Here is a 19,675-nt window from a genome sequence, read left to right as displayed (position 1 = left end):
CATGGCAGTGCTAAGTATGTCTGACTACCAGTTTAGGCCCACTCCCTGCCTAAGCTGTCAGTTGGACATCCCCTGAGGGCTCCCAGACTGTGAGAGGGTGCAAGCCGGGCTAAGCGACCCCCCACCCCGAGAGCACAAATTTTGTGCACTGGGCCTCTAGTTTAATAATTAAACCTTTATCAAATAAGCTTATTCTATCAAGGAAAAGAACAATAATAATGACATATTTGATTTATTCTTGTCACAATTTAAATGTGTATACAATTTTTCCAATTTTTTATATTTTCTACCTTTTATATCTCTGCATATCTCTATAATATCTAAGTACTTGAGTCAGAAAAAAAGCAATACTGAATACTAGGAATCTCTAAACTGTGATGATAACCTGAGCCAGGTCCTGGATCTGATACCTGCAGGATGACTTAGACAAGTAATTTAGTATGTCAAATCCTCCTCTTTTTTTAACCACTTGATTGAGATATGATAGTTGATAGATAGATAGATAGATAGATAGATAGATAGATAGATAGATATTTAATGTATGCACTTGATGATATTGGAGATAAGTGCACATCCATGAAACCATCACCATAATCTATGTCATAAACACATGCATCACCAACAACTACTCATTTTTCACATGGGGATAATAACATATTTTTTGCTTAAGTCATATATATGCATGGGTTTCAAATGAAATAATCATCAGAGGGCACCATAAAGTACATGAAAGTAAGATATCACAATACGATAATTGTAATTGTAACAATTCTCTTAGCATAATGATGATATATTGGGCTCTTTGGCACAATCAGATTTTCTGTATGATAAATGCCATTCCTGGTTTGAATGAAGGATCATATCAGGAGAGATGAGTAGGTAGATACTTAACTTGTTGCTGATTCTGGAATGTACTGTAAATGTCTCAGATTGATCCTCTTCCTCTTTTCTTCTTTAAAAACTTCTGTTTATGTTGAGATGTGTTATTGCTTTAAATGTAGAATACAAAACTAATCTTATTTGTTCGACTTTAATGATTAAAACTTCCAAAATGCTTATTTAAAGGAACAAATTGAGTTTTAGTTTTTATTGATTTATACCTTTCTTTAATCCACAAAGGATTTGAGACAGTGTATAACAAAACTTCAAACTGTAAAATGAAACAATAGAAAAAAAATGGAATCAGGTGAGATACAGATTAAAGTTTTTATTTTAAGGGCAAGGATAAGAAAAAAAGAACGTAAATATGGGAAAAGGATGGTGGAAAGTGGGAGTTTTGAGGAAATACCTCCAAATCATGACAGTCCTTATTAGTTTTTCATTTTGAGTGTTAAAACAAAATTAAAGCTGTTGCCAGCTATTTTTCTAAAATATGTTTGTTGGAATAATTCTAAGTTGTCCTCACTTGCGTATTTGTCTCAGTTTTTCTATAAGGCAGCATGTTCATAGGGCAACAAGTAAACTGAACCTGTGGTACTGGGGATAAGTTTATTAACTGAAAAAAAGAAGTTATTGTAAGTTGCTTAGAAATGTGAAATTCAGTTTTCATATTGCAAAAGAGATTAAACCACAAACACAGGCACACATGTCTACCATAAGATCAAGCGGTCAGCAAGCCGAAATGAGCAGCCCCACGTTGTCTTTGTCAACAACTATTTGTTTTCTCTTTGTTCAGTCATCCAGAAATGCTCTTTAACAGGAATATATGGAAACCAGTTGCACTGACTACCCACTATTCAAAATTGGGATGGAATTTGTCCATCTCCAGTGTTAACATAGTTTCTCAAAGATCAGTGGCAAAAGAGGACCCTATATTCTCCTTTCTCTGGAATATAGTCTGTGGCCAGAGACTATAGCCCATTTAGAGAAGCAAGGTGCTCTTTTAAAATTCCCTCACCTATTTTGGCTCATTTTCCTCACACAGTTACGGCTTTTCCAGTTTGATGAACATCCTCTTTGACAGAGCAGACAAGCACAGGACCTGAGCAGTTCTGCTTTCTATATCATCTCTACTTCTCACATTCTCTCTTCAGCCCCATCAGTGAATTTATGTCTTTCTGGTTCTTTTTTCTCCAAATGAAAGTGAAGAGGTGCTCAGTATTGTTTTTAATATTATCACAATTGTCATTTAATTCCAGGCTAAGCTTTCCCTCATTGTTTATAGAGTTCTGTATTGTTCTTTTTTAATATTTTAACTTTGCCTTCAGTTATATGTCCCTTATTTCATTCCATGTTCATACACTTTTAGGATCTGAGCTCACTTGACATCCCTATATAGTGACATGCATCTTGTCATATACCACCCTTTTTAAAAACATTGGAATCATTTGCTATCATGTTGTCAAAATTGTATTCTTGAAAGTCTCAAAGGACTCTTGAGACATTTATTAAAATTTAATATCATGGGATCACTATGTTCCCCCCACACACTTCTAAATATAATAAACATACCATGCCAAACACACACACACACACACACACACACACACATATACACACACACGCACACTCTTTCATGAAAGACAGACATCACTTTACTTGTGTTATAGACTGTCCAAATCTATCATCTTGTATGGGGATAAAAGGGCAAGTAGTATAAAAATAGTACAATATCCCTGATGGTTTACTAAATCTGTCCCCATATAAACTGATTAGTCCTCTGAACCCTTTTAAATTCTGTCTGCAAGTGACTAAGGCTAGACAATCAGCCTCTCTTAGTTCCTTTATTGCATAAGAGACATCTCTATGTACTAAGTGAAGTGGAAGAGAAATAATTTACATTTGTTGAATATCTTCATTGTTAAAATGGCTAAGGTTGTGTTTAAGTGAGGAGTGCTAATAGTACGTGGAAGTGATATTGTTTATATTTCTTAATAGAAGTAAAATGTATAAGATGAAACAGATGTATTTGAGAGGGGGTGAAGATCATTCTTACATAAAATTTGAACCTGTTAAACTTAATTCTTCATTGCAATCTGGCAAGATACTTTGTGTAACATTCAAATTCTGCCATGTGGTTCATTTTACATGCTTTCTTGCTCTGTATGACCAGCAAGTATACAAGGAAGTATAAAGGGAAAGACATATATTGTGTTCAGATTAAGTTTGCCAGTACTTAAACCAACACCATAATAGGAAGAACATTCCCATCACCTCATACCACATTTTAGTCAATTCCTACCCCCTATAGATACTCATAGTTCCTATTTCTAAAACCATAGATTAGTTTTGTCTGTTTCTGAATTCATATAAATGGAATTATGAAGTATGTACTATTTTGATCAACATACCATTTTGGTGATTATTTATCCATATTGTGAATATGTCAATAGTTCATTTATTTTTATTGCTGGTTAATATTCCAATGTATAAGTTTACTATGATTTGTTTATCTCTTCTCCTGTTGATGGACTTTCAGGCTGTTTTCATTTGAGTATATCATGAGTAAAGGTGTTATGAATGTTTGTATACAAATCTGTTTGTAAGAATACTAGAGGCCCGGTGCATGAAATTCATGCACTGGGGGGTGTCCCTCAGCCCAGCCTGCACCCTCTCCAATCTGGGACCCCTGTGGGATTGGGCCTAAACTGGCAGTAGAACATCCCTCTCACAATCCGGAACTGCTGGCTCCCAACAGCTCGTCTGACTGCCTGCCTGATTGCCCCTAACCACTTCTGCCTGCCAGCCCGATCACCCCCTAACTACCTCCCTGCCAGCCTGGTCATCGCTAACTGCCCTCCCCTGCAGGCCTGGTCACCCCCAACTGACCTCCTTTGCTGGCCTGTTTGCCCCCAACTGCCCTACCATGCTGGCCATCTTGTGGTGGCCATCTTGTGATGACATGGGCATGGCCATCTTATAACCACATGGGGGTGGCCATCTTGTGACCACATGTGTGTGGCCATCTTGTGCGAGGATGTGATGGTCAATTTGCATATTACCTCTTTATTATATAGGATGTTTTCATTTATTTTAGGTAAATACAAGTACAGTGGCTGGGTCAAATGTTTCTAAGATAATGCAAAACAGGTTTCTAAACTGGTTGTGCCAATTTAACACTCCCACCAGTGATGATGAAAAGCTCTATCTGCTCTATGTCCTCACCAACATTCGATCATAGAAATCCTTTGATTCTTGCCATTTAATGGAGTATAAAGTGGTATCTTGCAGTTTTAATCTGTATCACTCTGATGACTAACAATATTGACTATCTTTTCATATAATTGGTGGCCATTCATGAACAGAGAATATGTCACAGTGTCCTTAATGGGTGAAACTAATGTTATTTTGAGGTTATATTGGTATAACTTGGAAATTGGGAGTGGCAGACATTTTCCTACTTGGTTTCTTTTCTTATTTTCTCTGAAGACTTTACTGCAAAGCAGGATTGTTGCTTGGGCAGCAGAGTTGACTTTGTAAAAGTGCTGCTCCATGGCCATCTCAGTCACTGATATGAAGCACTTACCATGGTAAATTTTTGGACCAGCTACTGAAGCACTAATTGGTTGATTAGAAGTTTACTAGGTATTTAAATACAAATACAATTTAATCATGACTTTTACCACGTATGCTATGCTCATTCATTTAGTCATATTTAGTCAACAAAGTTTTTCTGATTAACATAGTGGAAAACTGAAAGGTAAAGAAAACAGTGTCCCTGCACTAAAGATACTAATAAACTTCCAATCAAAATAAGGATGTCTAATTTTTTGTAGACTGTGAAAAACATCACAAAGTAGACACAATTGACATGCAATAGGATTTTACAGAATAAATTCTACATGAAAAGGTATTCATAAGATAAGTATTATTTGAGGGTGTATCTTCATTTATCCATTTAAAGATATATTTTGAGCACTACCATGCAGCAGGCATTTTGCTAGGTATCAGAGTGAGAAAACAGTGATAATCCTGCCCTCAGGAAGCACATAATCTAGTGTATTGAAATGGACTACCTAAGTAGAAGTGAGGGCATTCATAATGGAGAGAGAATGGGCAAAAATCTGAGGAATGGCCAAGGTATCACTGTGGGTTATTCAGTTGTGCTGCAGCATGGATGAAAAATTGGAGAGTTGTTTTATGAAACCTAGAAAGGTTTCTCTCATAAATGTTATGAGGTTCTGAATGGTGTCTAAACTATTTGCGATTCATGAGGCAGGTACTGAAGATTCAGTATGAATATTTGAATAAGAAATTCACCACCAGAACTGTCCATTAGAAGGATTAATCTTGAAAGAATCTGTAAGATGTTTTGGCATGAGAAGGATTGAGGGAAAACAATTAGGAGGATGTATTACTAACATAGGTGAAGTGTGGTGACCAATCAGACTGGGGAGAAAGCAATGGAGGTGAAATTGTATGGGCAAGGGGTATAACAGGATTAGTAGGACTAGGATTAGGAAAAAGAAAGGCATAAAACACAGATGACCTAATAATGGTTAGCTTAGTAAGTGGGAGAGTACATGTATCATTTAAACAAAGTGTGAAGTCAACAAAAGAAACCAGCTTCGGAATGATGTTAATATTGCCTTGAAAATGTTTTCTTTCGGGTTTCAATCAAATGGAAATGTGATGAAATGCTAGGCAATAGTTAAGAAGGAAGCTTCACTAGAGGCAAAAAAATGTAGAAAACATTAACAGTTGATAACTGAATCTTTTCCTCCCCACAAATTAGATTTATTTATAAGAAGTCAAAACCACTATCGTTTTCATCTTTTTACAACTATCTCTGATATTTTAGGGATTCGCGTAGATAATCCTGAAACTTTTAACAGAAGGCTTGCTTAACTCCTCTGGCTATTTTATTCTAAGGTTACTCTGGTTTGTACATAGTTCAATAAGGTACAGATTGTTGACATTGTACAAATATGCTAAAAATGGAGAGAACCCATTCTTTTTCTTGATCTGTCTGATATGCTCAGTCAACAAGAGATACAAGATTTTTAAAATCATCTTTTCTTGTCATAAAATTCCACGAAGGAGGAGAGTATTACCACACAACAGATAATGAGTTGGAAAATGAGAAAGCTAACCTCAGAAATTAAGGCTTAAAAAGGAGTAGCTTGTGTTCAATGCTTCAGTAACTTGGCAAGAGGGACATAGAAGGCTTAGTGAGACCCAACATGTGCTTAGAGGTGGATTTTTAGTTGACGTCTTGGGAGGTTCTGTAATCTAAGCTAAATGCTTAAAATCAATTAGTTTATGTTAGACACAGAAATCTGTTTTTATCCCTCTATCTTATTTCTGGGCCTTTCCAGTCTCAAGAGCCTGAGAAACTAAACCTTACCTTGATAACTTGTTATTTGTGGTAAGAGATAAGGCAGACTTTTGTAAAACGCAATTATTTTTTAATGTCTCTTTTCCATACTAGGGTGTTGTATGTATTTCAGATTTTTACTTTTGAAACTTTCTCAAATGGGAAACCATTCAAGATATATTGTAATATCTTGACTAGTTTTTTTTTTAATACTCACCCGAGTATACGTTTAAAGAGAAGAGAAGAGAGAGAGACAGAGAGAGAGAGAGAGAGAGAGAGAGAGAGAGAGAGAGAGAGAGAGAGAAAGAGAAACGTTGATGTGAGATTGCTTGCCTACCCACATGTGCCCTGACTGGGGATCCAACCTGCAACCTGGGTATGTGCCCTAACTTAGAATTGAACCTACCACCTTTCAGTGCATGAGATTATGCTCCAACAACTGAGCCACACCTGCCAGGGCCTGGGGACGGTTTTTGTTTATTTTTAATTTAATCAATCAAATGTTTTAGAAAGGAATAAAACTGGAACATTCCAGACTGCCACCAAAATGTCACACTGCATCTCCATTTGTGTGTTAGCAAATCCCAGAGAACTGAGCCTTCCTCTTCTTTGCAGCCCAGGCCAGTCACAACTGTGTTCTCTGAGTTCTCCCTCTTCTTTTTCCTAATCAATCCCAGGCTTTCCAAATCAGGAGCTGGCTAGAAAATTGCCTTGCAAGTGACTAATATGCCACACACATGTCCCATAGGTTATTTTTCATGATGATCGCCAAGCAGGCTCTTCAAGGCAATGCCCCTCTTGCAGCCCTGCATTCTGATGTTGGCTATGCTAATGCAGAAATAAACCAATGGGGAGAGGGGTAATGCCCCTCCACGGCAGCCCACCCCATGCCTGAGGGCAAGGAGGCCTGCAATACATGAACATGCTGCACAAGTGAACAAATAAGGAAACAAGAAAGAAAGGAGGAGGGGGAGAGAAAAAGAAGGATGAGAGAGAGAAAAATAGAAAGCAAAAGGAGCAAGAAACTCAGTGGGACCATGATGAGCTAGCAGAGCCAGTCACATCTCCCAGATTTATTATACCCAAGAGCAATTCTGGCCCACTGGGAAGATCACCAGAACATGGTGCATATTAACAAAATCAATCAAGTCAGAGAAGACCACCTTGCTCTTTACAGTGGTTTTATGTCCATTGATTTGTTTTAGCAGTGGGTGGGCAGAAGTTAGGATGGATAGATACAAGCAGCTTCATGAGAATAGTACTTCCCCCCCCCCCCAGAGGCTGTGGGGAACCAAAATACCTCTAAACTTTCTTATAAAATCTGCATCATGAGATTGGTTCATCTTTTTTCCAGCAAATGAAAATAAAATGTAGAGTTCTAGAGATACAGCAAGTATCAATGATAACATTAATTTTCTCACTTTCTTATGTAGCCATTGTCATGCGAATATTCAGGAAGTCTCAAAATATAGTTAGATTATGAATTCTACCTTTGAAGTTATGTACAATGTTTTCCATGAAAATGGAGAATCCGACCACATTCAGAGCCAAATCCACCTCATAAATCTTAGACTTAGCTCTGCCAAGAAGGACCTGTTATAGTTCAATGGTAATTTTCCTCTGTGGTTCAGTCCATTATCTCCAACTTCCCAGGTGATAGCCTTTCCTTCACTTGCATCCCAGTAAATGGCTAAGTCCTATCTATTTATATCCCAAACATCACTTGTTTTCATCCACTTCCCCTGTTTCTACCATTGCCTCCTCAATCAACACCACCATCTTCCCTCATCTTACTAGTGACTACATTGACCTCTCCTATTTGATCTCCCTACCTCTACTACAGGCTTCTCCAATGCATTCTTTTATAGCCAACGATGACCAGCACCTCGCATAGTGCCTGACTGATAGGAGGCACTCAATCAATGGTTGTTCAGTCAATGAATGAGTCACAGAGTGAAAAGATTTGATAAGCATAGCAGGTACCAATATGGAACCTGCTTTTCAGAGCCAATGAGATTAAACCTTTTAATCAAACATTTCCAAGCCTTAATAAATGCCATGTACACATCATCTTGCTTTTAAAAAACAATATTGTTGCTTTTTCCAGACACTCGTCACATCTTTTCTATCCACCAAATGGCTTTTGAATACATGTGCCTGTGGCTCCAAATTGACATAACACCTCTAGAAAGAAGAATAAAGAATTTAAAAATGATCTGTATCTATTTTCAAATTTTCCATCTTAAGAGCCAGTGTCTTTTGTTTATGTGCAATATGTTCTATGATGAAATATCTCACATGTTTTCAGAACCATCTGAGTAATTATATAGGAAGAGTTTTATGCCTAAAGTTATGTGTTGTGTTACCAGGAGCACTTTATAAGAGAGCAAGCATGGTCACAGACAAGAGCCTTCTTTTGATCAGAGAAAAGTAAATTTGTTTCCTTAGCAAATCTAAGTAAATAGAGAGAAAAACAGCTCTTAAATGTTCCCAGGTTGTTATCCTAATGTTCTAATAAATAATTTAGAATCCAAAAAGAATTGAAGAAATCTGTGAACCTAGAGAGGCCTACCATTGATTTTAACAAAGTAAAACCCATTAACTTGGCAAAGCTTTGTACTTTATAATGACAGTTTTCTTTAAAGTAAGGGTCACTGATGCAAATGCCTTCAGAGAATGGTTGAATATATGCATTCCCCACCAAAAAGCATGCAAATTATTAAAGTTCTAATGCCAAAACATGTCGAAGGATAGATTTTTCTTGTAGTCTTCAACTTCAGATCCCCACGGTCAGAGACTTAACATATATACTTTTCCCCCTTGGGACCTCTGCTTGAAATTGAGCAATAAATGTTTTTGGGTTCTCTTGTAATGTGTTTGTTTGGTTGGTTGCTTTTACATGTGGCATTATTTCTTGGGAAAGAAAAACAAGCCTGAGATAACCTTACAAAGTACATTATGATAAATTTATTCAGTATCAGGTTAATAGCAGTGATAATAATGAATCACTGTGGATGAGGTAAACCCAGCCAAAGGAAATTTCATTGCAATTTGATGTTAGGCAAATGTCTCATTTAAAAAAAATTGCTATTGTACATATTTTCCCTTCAGTTCATTGGTAGGATGTTTGCTTTAGAAAAGGAACTATTTCTCATTTTAAGAGGAATTATCATTATTCTTTTATAAACACCTATACAAAGGAGGGATGCTCAGCTCTCCCTGAGCTCTTATGCCTAGTAGAAGAGGAAATATTTAAGCTGAGCACTATAGATGAGTAATGAGTTTGACCTGCAAAACTAAGCTATCCAGTCAAAGAAGTCAAAAGCAATTCAGTTTTACTAGGACTTGGAGTTAAGTTTGAAAGTGGGGAGTAGCAGAAGAGCAGGCTGCAAAGACCAGGAGAGAAAAGGCTCTTTAGACATTCTCTGGTAGACTAATGTGAGGATTTCATCTTGTAGTTAATAGGTAGACATTATTCTTGATCTCCTCATCCTGGGCTCTTGATCATGGCCCATTCCTCCTACAACTTTCATTCTTTACTCAAAAATCACCATTAGTCTAAGCCCTTTTTTGCACTTTTAAAAAAATCCTCCCTATATTTTAAATATATTTTTATTGATTTCAGAGAGGAGGGGAGAGGGAGAGAAAGATAGAAACATCAATAATGAGGGAAAATCATTGATAGTCTACATCCTGCATGCTCCCTATTGGGGATGGAGCAATCCAGGAGACAGCAATCCAGGCAAGTGCCCTAACTGGGAATGGAACTGACCTCCTGCTTCATAGGTCAACACTCAACAACTGTTCCATGCTGGCTGGGCAATCCTTCCTATTTTTAATACACTATTTTCCCACTCTCTTACTGTTTTTGACTCCTGGATTTCCCAAGTTTCAGCCATCTGTCAATCCTTGTCACTATCCTCATGAGATGCTCTCACATGGACATCAGGTCTTCCACAAGGACAGAAACACTCAATCCACAAATGGGCTAGATTAAATGTGTCCTCTTGCTGAGTCTGCTATATATCTTGAGTATTTGTCCATTTTGCTTCTGTGGGAAAATTCATCATCTGATAAAAATTGAAAGTTACTTTCTGGAGCATATTAAAAACTCTGAGACAGGGTGACTGTATACTCTAAGAATTAACATAAGAGGCAAACTTGTTTAATTTATCTTTGAGAAAATGACCAGACAGTATTTTTCAGACTTACTTGAAAGCTAGAATCTGACAAAGGTAAGCAATGGGGATGATCTTAAATAGGACAGAAGGTGTAACACAGTAGGTAAAAGATAACATGTCATACTTTTATGAAATTGTACCATACAATTATATCTGGCATTTCAAAAGCCTCTATAGGGTTCATATTATTATATTATTACCTACTAGAGGCCCAATGCATGGATTCATGCACCCTCTTGCAATCCGGGATCCCTCTGAGGGATATAGTAGTGCACAAAGTGGCAGTTGGCCGAGGAAGAGCCTGAGCCCGGTTCAGGCACCACACTGCACCCGCGCATCCAGGCCCCACTATACGATTAGTGGCCTGGTGCACAAATTCATGCACATTGAAAGGGAATTCATTAGAAGAAATATTTTAACAGGTTAAGCACCCAGTCACCGGTGACTGATACTATACTTTCCATCCAGAAGACAAAACAGGCTGGGCACTCAACATGTTAATATCACTATTTGCCAAGTCCTGGGTGCGGGTATATGGTTCCCTCCTTCCTCCTGTCAAGAGTTTATGATGGCGCCCGCGGGGAGGCAGAGTCAAAGCCAGTACCCCGTGGGACTGCAGGACTCCCTTGAGTCTCGGAGTCCCACAGCCCCGTGGGGCCGGTGCCCCAGGGGACATGGGGCTGATGATGGGGGTGAGTGTGGTGGCGTGGCTCTAAGAAAACCGCCCCGGGCCTCCCTGAGTTACCTCTGGGGCATCAGGGCTGAGTGCAGAGCCAGTGGCAGCGGTGGAAGAAACTGTCCTGGCTGGCTCTTTGCCTATCACAGTGGCAGGACTGCGGCAAACAGCAGAACATGCCTTGGTTGGAATGCCTCTATCAAATGAGCTGGGCAGGGGCTGTTTTAGAACGTGGCTGCCTGGCTACCAGGGTTCCACGTTCTGTTGGGCTCCATTGTCAGATAGTGAGGTCACTGCTCTTGTCAGGAATGAAATCACTGCTCTTGTGTGGGGAGAAGCTCAGGGTAGGGGACCAGGCAGCCAGGGAGGTTTTCTGTCATGTTCATACCCCAGGTCAAGCCTGGGGGGTGGACGTGGAGTGCGGGCAGCTCCCGCTACTCCAGGTTTATCCTGACACTGGAGCTGAACCTCATTTCCCCCGGGTGGAGGTGGGGTGGGGTGGTGCCCTTTGCCCTGATGTTTAGCCCATGGGGCAATTCCCCCAAGTCCCGGAGTCCCACAGCCCCGTGGGGCGACTTCCCCAAGTCCCAAGACTTCCCCATGCACCTCCTGGTCAACTACCCTCCAGGGCCCTCACACATGCAGTGTCAAGCCCAGCCCCGCCCACCTGCACAAGCCCTCTGTGCGCGCAGCCATCATGTGACGGCGTGAGCGGCGTTAGGACCACCTAAGCTTTTATTAGTAAGATATATATATATATATATATATATATATATATATATATATATATATATAACTAAACTTTTTTATATATATAATTATTGACTCAGTCAGTAATCTGAGTCAATAATTTGTTTCAAAATAAATGTTAACAAAATTGTAAGGAAACCACAGAATTGTATTCTTGATCCATCTACTTGTTCAACGAAGGTTTGTTTTTCTCTCTTCTGTTTTCCTCAGTCATGATCTTTTCTCCCAATCACTTTTTATCTCTTCTATTTCCCTATTTTGTCTAGCTTAGGGGATATTTTGCCAAGTCTTCTTTGCCTACATAGTTTATTCAGTTTGTCACTGTACAATGTCCCATAACTCCTTTTCAGCTTATTCTTTTTCTTCATTTGTCACATTTCATTTTCCATCTATTGTGTTTTCATATAGTTTTGAAAAGTTTATAAAATATACTTCTTAAATTTCTGCAGTGTTTTCATATAAAATGTACTGGGTTCTTTTTCTCATATTTTTCCCTATATAAAATTCTTCCTTGCCTGTAATCTTTCCCTTCCCTCAATTTGACCAGACTTAGAGGACTTAAATATATATGTCATTTTCTATAATTTAGGAACACTTTTCGATTTAAAAAGCATACAAGAAGTTGAAAATAATGCAGTAACTCTAAAACATGCTCCTTTTGCTCACTGTCCTCCATATATCTCTTGCCTACCCTTTCTTTAATAGTGTATCCGTTTTGTGCACCTTTGTCCCCTGAACCCCAGAAATTCTGATTCACTCTGCTTAGGATCAGATTCTTAGCTTTTATATTTTGAAAAAGCTCTCTATGGGAGTCTAGAGTCTGATATGCAGTGCTTATTAAGAATGATGCTTTATATTTGAATCAAAACACAATAAGCTTTCTAACTATGATGAATAATTCAACAGATTTAATTATGATTTTCTCTCTTTCCAAAACTAAGACTAGATGTTAATTGCCAGAGCAATAGATAAGGATGTCTATGACAACAGAACATTAATATGACATCAAAGCTTTTACAGGTGATTATTAATTTAGTATTTAAAACATTTAAAAGCTATAGAATTAAAATTAATTCATTTTTCACTAAGTGAATAATGTTGATAGAGGTTTTACATTTAATTTTGTGAATCAAATTTTATCTTCTTCCAGGCTCAGAGGCTAACTGTAAAAGACTATGTACAAATTTTTACTTCCTGTTTTGATCCATTATTTTGCTATCTTACATTTTGTTGCTTAAAACACTCCTTAAGTATATAACATACTGTAAATACTACTCCTGATTGCAAAACCTTCTCACACAAATGCCATAGACTAATGATCTTTTCTCTCACAAAATTAAAAATCTGATGACACTGATTTGGGACTCGATATAAATGAGACTTAGATATAACAATTTTAAATTGTTGCTTCATTCTTAGCTATTCAGTTCTCTCTTATCTGGGAAATAGAAATAACAAAAGCTTTGTTGATTCTACAATTGGGTGGTAAAAGTCATTGTAACCATCAGTCTTGAAGTAAAAGGGACAAAATAAAAAATACAAAGGAGCTAGCCCAACCGGTGTAGCTTGATGGTTGAGCATCTACCTATGAACCAAAAGGTCACAGATAGGTCAGTTAGGTCTATTCCCAGTCAGGGCATATGTCCAGGTTGTGGCTTGATCCCTGGTGGAGGGTGTGCAAGAGGCAGCCCATCAAAGATCCTCTCTCATCATTGATGTTTCTAACTCTCTATCCCTCTCCTTTCCTCTCGAAAATCAATTAACATATATTTTCAAAACATTTACAAAGGAAAATGGCTTAGACAAAAATTCCGAAGCAGCTTTAGTTTATAGCATTGTAAACCAGCAACAGGAATTCTTTGATTACTTAATAAAGATTCGAAGGCATTTACTTATCATATTACTACTCAATCTATTGTTCCCAGAGCTGCAATATGGGCATCCCCTGAAGCTTGTTAGAAATAGAGAATTTGGGGTCCTCCAAAGACCTACTGAATCAGAATTGGCAGTTTAACAAGATCTCTAGGAGATTCTTAGAGATGTTCAAGTTTGAGATGCACTTCTATAGTGTACATCTAATGGGTGCTCCATTCATATTTAATAAGTATAGTTGTATATGATGGATAGCATTGGGAGTATAAATTAGAGTCACAATCTTTTCCCCCTATGTTTTAGGCAAAGATTTTTCCTGACTTCTATATTTTTGGCAAATATTTCCCCATTCCGTAGTCATTCATGATTGCATGATTCAGCTAGTTTCCAAACCCTGGTGATTTTTGCCTTAACAGTTCATGATATCTCTAGCCTTTCCTTCCTGGTGCACTGTCAAAACTTATCTCCTATCCCAGCTGTTTTGCTTGTGTCCCTGCCTTAACAGTAGCCTAAATCCTGCCCCAGAAACACAGATCTTGTTCTCACATTGCTGTACTTAAAACTTAAGTCACTTTCCGTTGCCTTCCAATGAATTACAAACTCTTTAATAAAAAGCAAAATCCTCTCTGGCCAGGCCAAATATACACCCAGCACCAAACCTATCCTTAAACTACCACCCTCATATATTGATACTAGAGGCCCGTTAAATGAAATTCGTGCATGAGGAGGGGTAGGGAGGTCCCTCAGCCCAGCCTGCACCCTCTCCAATCTGGGACCCCTCGGGGGATGTCTGGTATTTGGACATCCCTCTCACAATCTGGGACCAGTGGCTCCTAACCACTTAACCTGCCTGCCTGCCTGATCACCCCTAACCACTCTGCCTGCTAGCCTAATTGCCCCTAACCACTCTGTCTGCCTGTCTGATCCCCCTAACTGCTCTCCCCTGCTGGCCTAATCACCCTAACTGTTCTTCCCTGCTGGCCTGATCTCCCCTAACCACCTCTGCCTCGGCCTCACCACCATGGCTTTGTCCAGAAGGACGTCCAGATGATGTTCAGTCTAATTAGCATATTACCCTTTTCCTAGTATAGATAGAACCCATATGTATATTTCTGGTCAGATCATGGAAATTGCATACCAGAGGCCTTGCCTTCTGCCATCCTCTCACCCCACTGACCTACCAGGTGCCTAAGTCCTACTTATTCTTTAAATTCCAATTTTCCTCCAGAGGTCTCTCCTGCTCATCCTTCCACTGAGGACATCCCTCTTCTGTCCAATATCAGACAACTTGCTAGCTAGTATAACACATCAAGCTCTACAATTGATTAGACACTGCCAAAAATCCTAGAAAATTGTACTTATTTCTTTGAATCTCTAGGATGCCCAATGATAAGTATTAATACTAATGATACCCTAGTGGTAATGAGACTGAACACCTCCATTCCTCCCTCCTCCTCATCTTCCCCCTTTCTTATTAGATTCATGCATTCATTCAATATATACTTATTGAAGAATCTTATGTACCAGGTATTGTATTAAGCATTAGGGATACAATCATGAATAGGACACAATCTCTGACCTCAATGAATTTGTGGTGTAATAGGAATATAGACACAATTTGTTATAAAGGGGTATACCTATTACTAAAAATGATGTCATGTACAGCAATGATCTGATCAGGTGGTAAAGAGTGAGATGTAAGTAATGGAGCAAAGGCAACTGGTTTCAAGGAAATATCACATGTTTACTACAGTATATCTCATGCGCATTTTAGAGAGTATGATCAGGAAAGCTTTTGAATAGTTCAATGACTATGTATAGTTTTATATTCTTTGTGAGATATTGTGTCCCTGGAATAATGGCTTTGTTATAACTTGTTACTTATTTATCCAGTCTGTCTTTTAACTGTTAAAGTTTTACTACCCCAAAGTTCTAGCATTCAAAATATTGCACAATAGTAGTAAAACAAAAATACCAAGAAGTTTATGTGGAATGAGAGTCTAAGGGAGAATTGACCCAGTCTCAGAAGATAGGCATTCATTCATCTCTTTGGCAAGCATGTTCTGGGGTTTACTCTGTACTTGGCATTGTCTCAAGGGATAAGGAAATATAAGAGTATTAGATGATTAGGAACACATCTATTAGAAAAGTGTTCTGCATAGTGACTTTATACCATTAGTACATAAGGATTTGCAAATCCTTTAGATTTGGGTATCTCAAGTTCTCATATTATTTTGTTTTCTAAACTTCACACTGAAGAAATGGTTATTTTAATTGCCTTACCAATTCTAAATTCACTTTTTTTAAAAAAAGACAGAATATCATTTTAATTTAATGCTAAAAACCATTTTTTTTTTGTTTTTACATATATTTGGTTGTAATAGTCCCTCTTTTTTGTTAATAGTCTATTTTTAATGGAACTATTTTTTCTGACATTTTAAAATTTCATTCAGTATAAAAAGTAGAAGATATTTAAGTTTGACACCATCAATGACTCATAAAAACGTGCTGGTGGTTATAGATTATTTTTAAATTTAATGCTATACCTTAGGGATTTATTGATAGGCTGCCCCTGAAAGCAATTATTTCTCAGTTTCATAATGCAAAATATATTGATAGGAACAGAACTTGAAATAATTTTCCTTCTAATACAGTAATGGTTTTTGTTTAAGTATTTCTAGAGATTTTTTCTTTCTTAATACAGTGATTAAACCATAGTGTCTTTTTCACCTCTTATACTGACTGTCACTAACAAATCCAAATACTTTTTTCACGTTAAATTTTACAACACTTCATAGACTGTTAAACATGGAGCATCCTTCTGGGGACAAGAAATCGAATTTGCTCTTGAGTGGGTTTTCAACTAATTGATTTGTGGGACATTATAGCATCCTCTAGCTGACAAGCTTTACAAATATAAAAACTGGAGTTGAACTGAGAGAGCGCTTTTTTTTGCTAACCCATAAAAGGTGTCTTTCTGCCTTGTATCCTTAGGATATAGATGTGTCAGTTTCATAGAAAAACTTTCACATGGAGCTTTTTTATTTCTTCCTCTCCCAGTAGAACCACATGTGGTAGCACATTGTTTAATCTTTTCACAAATAAAAGGACATAGGGCTTCATTTTTGTTTTGCCTTTTTGGTATCTTACAGGAACTCCAGGATGGCATCGGGCAGCGGCAAATTGCTGTCAGAGTATTGAATGCAACTGGGGAAGAGATAATTCAACAGTCCTCAAAAACAGATGCCGGTATTCTACAAGAAAAATTGGGCAGCCTGAATCTGCGGTGGCAGGAGGTCTGCAAACAGCTGGCAGAAAGAAGAAAGAGGTAAGGAGACAGATAAAATAAGAATTTTACAATTTAGCAGAGGTATTTAAGCTATCCTTTAAAAGAAAGATTTTGTGTAAGATTATAACCAGGGTGAAAAGCACTAACATTAAGGAGCCTATCAGCAGTTAATCGATAGCAATAATACATTTTTCTTTCTTTTTCTCATGTACTGAAATGTTTAGTTGTTGCTAGTTAAGTAGGAAGTGCTTTTCTGCTACTTTAAAGTTTCAAGTTTGTTTTAAAAATCCCATTATTGTATAAATCTGAATGTACTCAGTATATTCCAACTTTAACAAACTGAGGACCAATGCTTTTTAAAGGAAGATGAGAAAAGAAAATTACAAAGGACTATTTTGTAGCAAAGCTGCTCTTTGGCTAGATTTTTTAACAGCTACAAATGTGACTGTGATGCTCAAAAACATGATAGTAATATTTATCTTTTAGTTTCACTGCATTTGTTGGTACATTCTTAAAGAGGGACATGGGCCAAAAATTTTCAAATCTGAAGGAAAAACAAAATCTCAGAAAGGTTATTGTTGAATTCATTCATCATTTAACTTTCCCTTGGAATGCAATGAAAGCACAGAAAGCCAAATGCATGCTGCTGCATTTGGAAGGCATAGATATTTTTATAAATGTGATTTTGTATTATGCTCCCAGTTGTTGGTACTAATGTTTCCTGTTTCATAAGGGTGGACTTGGCCTTTATTTACCAAGTGAGACTATTGTTGTGAACAATAAAAACTAGGTTCTGTTTGCAAGTTCATGCTTCCTACCTATTATATACATAATAGGTGAATTTTAAAATATATTTATTTATTAAATTGATTGAGGTGACATTAGTCAATATGAACAAATAGGTATTAGGTGTGAGTTTCTATGTTATAAGGTGTGGATATTGCACCATGTGCCCACCACCCCAAGGACTTTTTAATATTCAGAAAGCTAAAACAACTCATTGATAAACATCTTGGTGAGGATTTATTAGAAAAGTTTTGGAATTGTGCCCATTGTCTGCCCACCTGCTCTTGCCACCTTTGCTCATGCTGCATTATTCAGAAAGTAGATAGAATGCATATTTCTGACAAAAAGGATATGTCAGCCGTCACACACACACACACACACACACACACACACACACACACACACACACATCTTGCTAAAGTTAAAACATAACAACATAATCTAAAAACCACTTTTATTTTAAATCTTGGTTTAGAAAATATTGTCATTTATACATTGATTATTAAAGACTCAAACTTTGTAGTTAAAATGTTTCCTTGAGAAAGGCATATACCTATTTCCTAAGTTGAAATCCTTCTATTAAACACACAGATATCCCATTATTTAAATAACTGATATGTTTACACTGTGAACAAGCTTAAACCTGTATAATGTCAGTTTTGAACTAGACTCAATCTAGTTTAAAATAAAATGTTAAGAAATGATAAGATTAAGAACAATTGAATAACATGCTAAAAATAAATATCTTCAATTCATAAAATGGGTTCAATTGATCGGAGGGTTATTCTTTAATGTTTATAAAATATTGTTTCTCACTTATATATTTTTTTTCCTTTTTATTGAATTGATTGGAGTGACACTGGTTAACACATTTATACAGGTTTCAGGTGCACAATTCTATAACACATCATATGTACACTGTATTGTGTGTTCACCACCCCAAGTCAAGTATCTGCCCATCACCATTTATCCCCCCTATACCCTCCTCCACCCCTCTGCCCCTGGCAATCACCACCCTGTTGTCCATATCCATGAGTGTTTGTCTTTTTATTTCTTTTTTGTTCAATCCCTCCACATACCCCTACCCAGCACTCCCCACAGCTCTCAGCCTGCTCTTTATGAGTCTGTTTCTCACTTTTAAATATCTTATTCATAGTATTTGAGTAGAGTATATTAATATTTTTTTCAAAAAACTGTTTTGCACCTGAACTTTTAAAATCATGTTGTTATTGATTTCTAAATGCAAATTAGAACTTGTACATGAAGATAGAGCGATGTATTTGTTTTACCAAATAAGCTCTATAGTTCTAGATCCTTCTAAGTTTATAAGAAAGTGGTATATACTGATTCTGTTGTGAAATATTACACAAATTGTAGGTTAATTAGAGCTAGGAATTTGGCTGTAATTGGTTAGAAAAATTTCTCCCATTTAAACATTTGACCTACATTAAATATTGCTTTTTTGTGCTTTAAAAAGTCAAGATCAGCTTCCTTGAGGTTGATTTTTTTAACTCAGCTTTTAAAGTTGTCAACTTCATGTTACACTTTAAAAGTAAATGTTAGCATATTCAAATTTCCACTGAGATCAGTTTTGTAGCACACTTCCTCATGATTTTTATATAATTTTAATTTTATGAAATGTGAAAAAGTACTAAAATATAAGTGCCATTTCTTCCAGTACACACAGCTATTTCCAAGCATCCAGTAGGAAATAAAGTAAAATAAAATATTTTATAAATAATATGTTAAACTAGCAATTGTGGAGGGCTGTAATCATGAAACTATTGTTAATCAATGGCATGCTTTCAATTCAACCCAAGCAGAAATTTGAAGGAAATAGAAATTATTTTTTGCACAGGTGAAAA

General features: G+C 37.2%; 1 protein-coding gene across 2 annotated transcripts in view; it reads left to right on the top strand.

Moving 5' to 3' along the window:
* Window positions 1–19,675, top strand: part of DMD (dystrophin) — a 2,781,977-nt gene that overhangs the window by 1,797,322 nt on the left and 964,980 nt on the right. For both annotated transcript variants that reach the window (XM_081115404.1, XM_081115406.1), the window contains one exon: window positions 16,888–17,063. In XM_081115404.1, the coding sequence (XP_080971530.1) occupies window positions 16,888–17,063 (176 nt within the window). The remainder of the gene's footprint in view (window positions 1–16,887; window positions 17,064–19,675) is intronic.

This window comes from Myotis nattereri (assembly GCF_964212035.1).
Source record: "Myotis nattereri genome assembly, chromosome: X".
NCBI classification, from domain to species: domain Eukaryota; kingdom Metazoa; phylum Chordata; class Mammalia; order Chiroptera; family Vespertilionidae; genus Myotis; species Myotis nattereri.
This window is presented reverse-complemented; position numbering and strand designations above follow the sequence as displayed.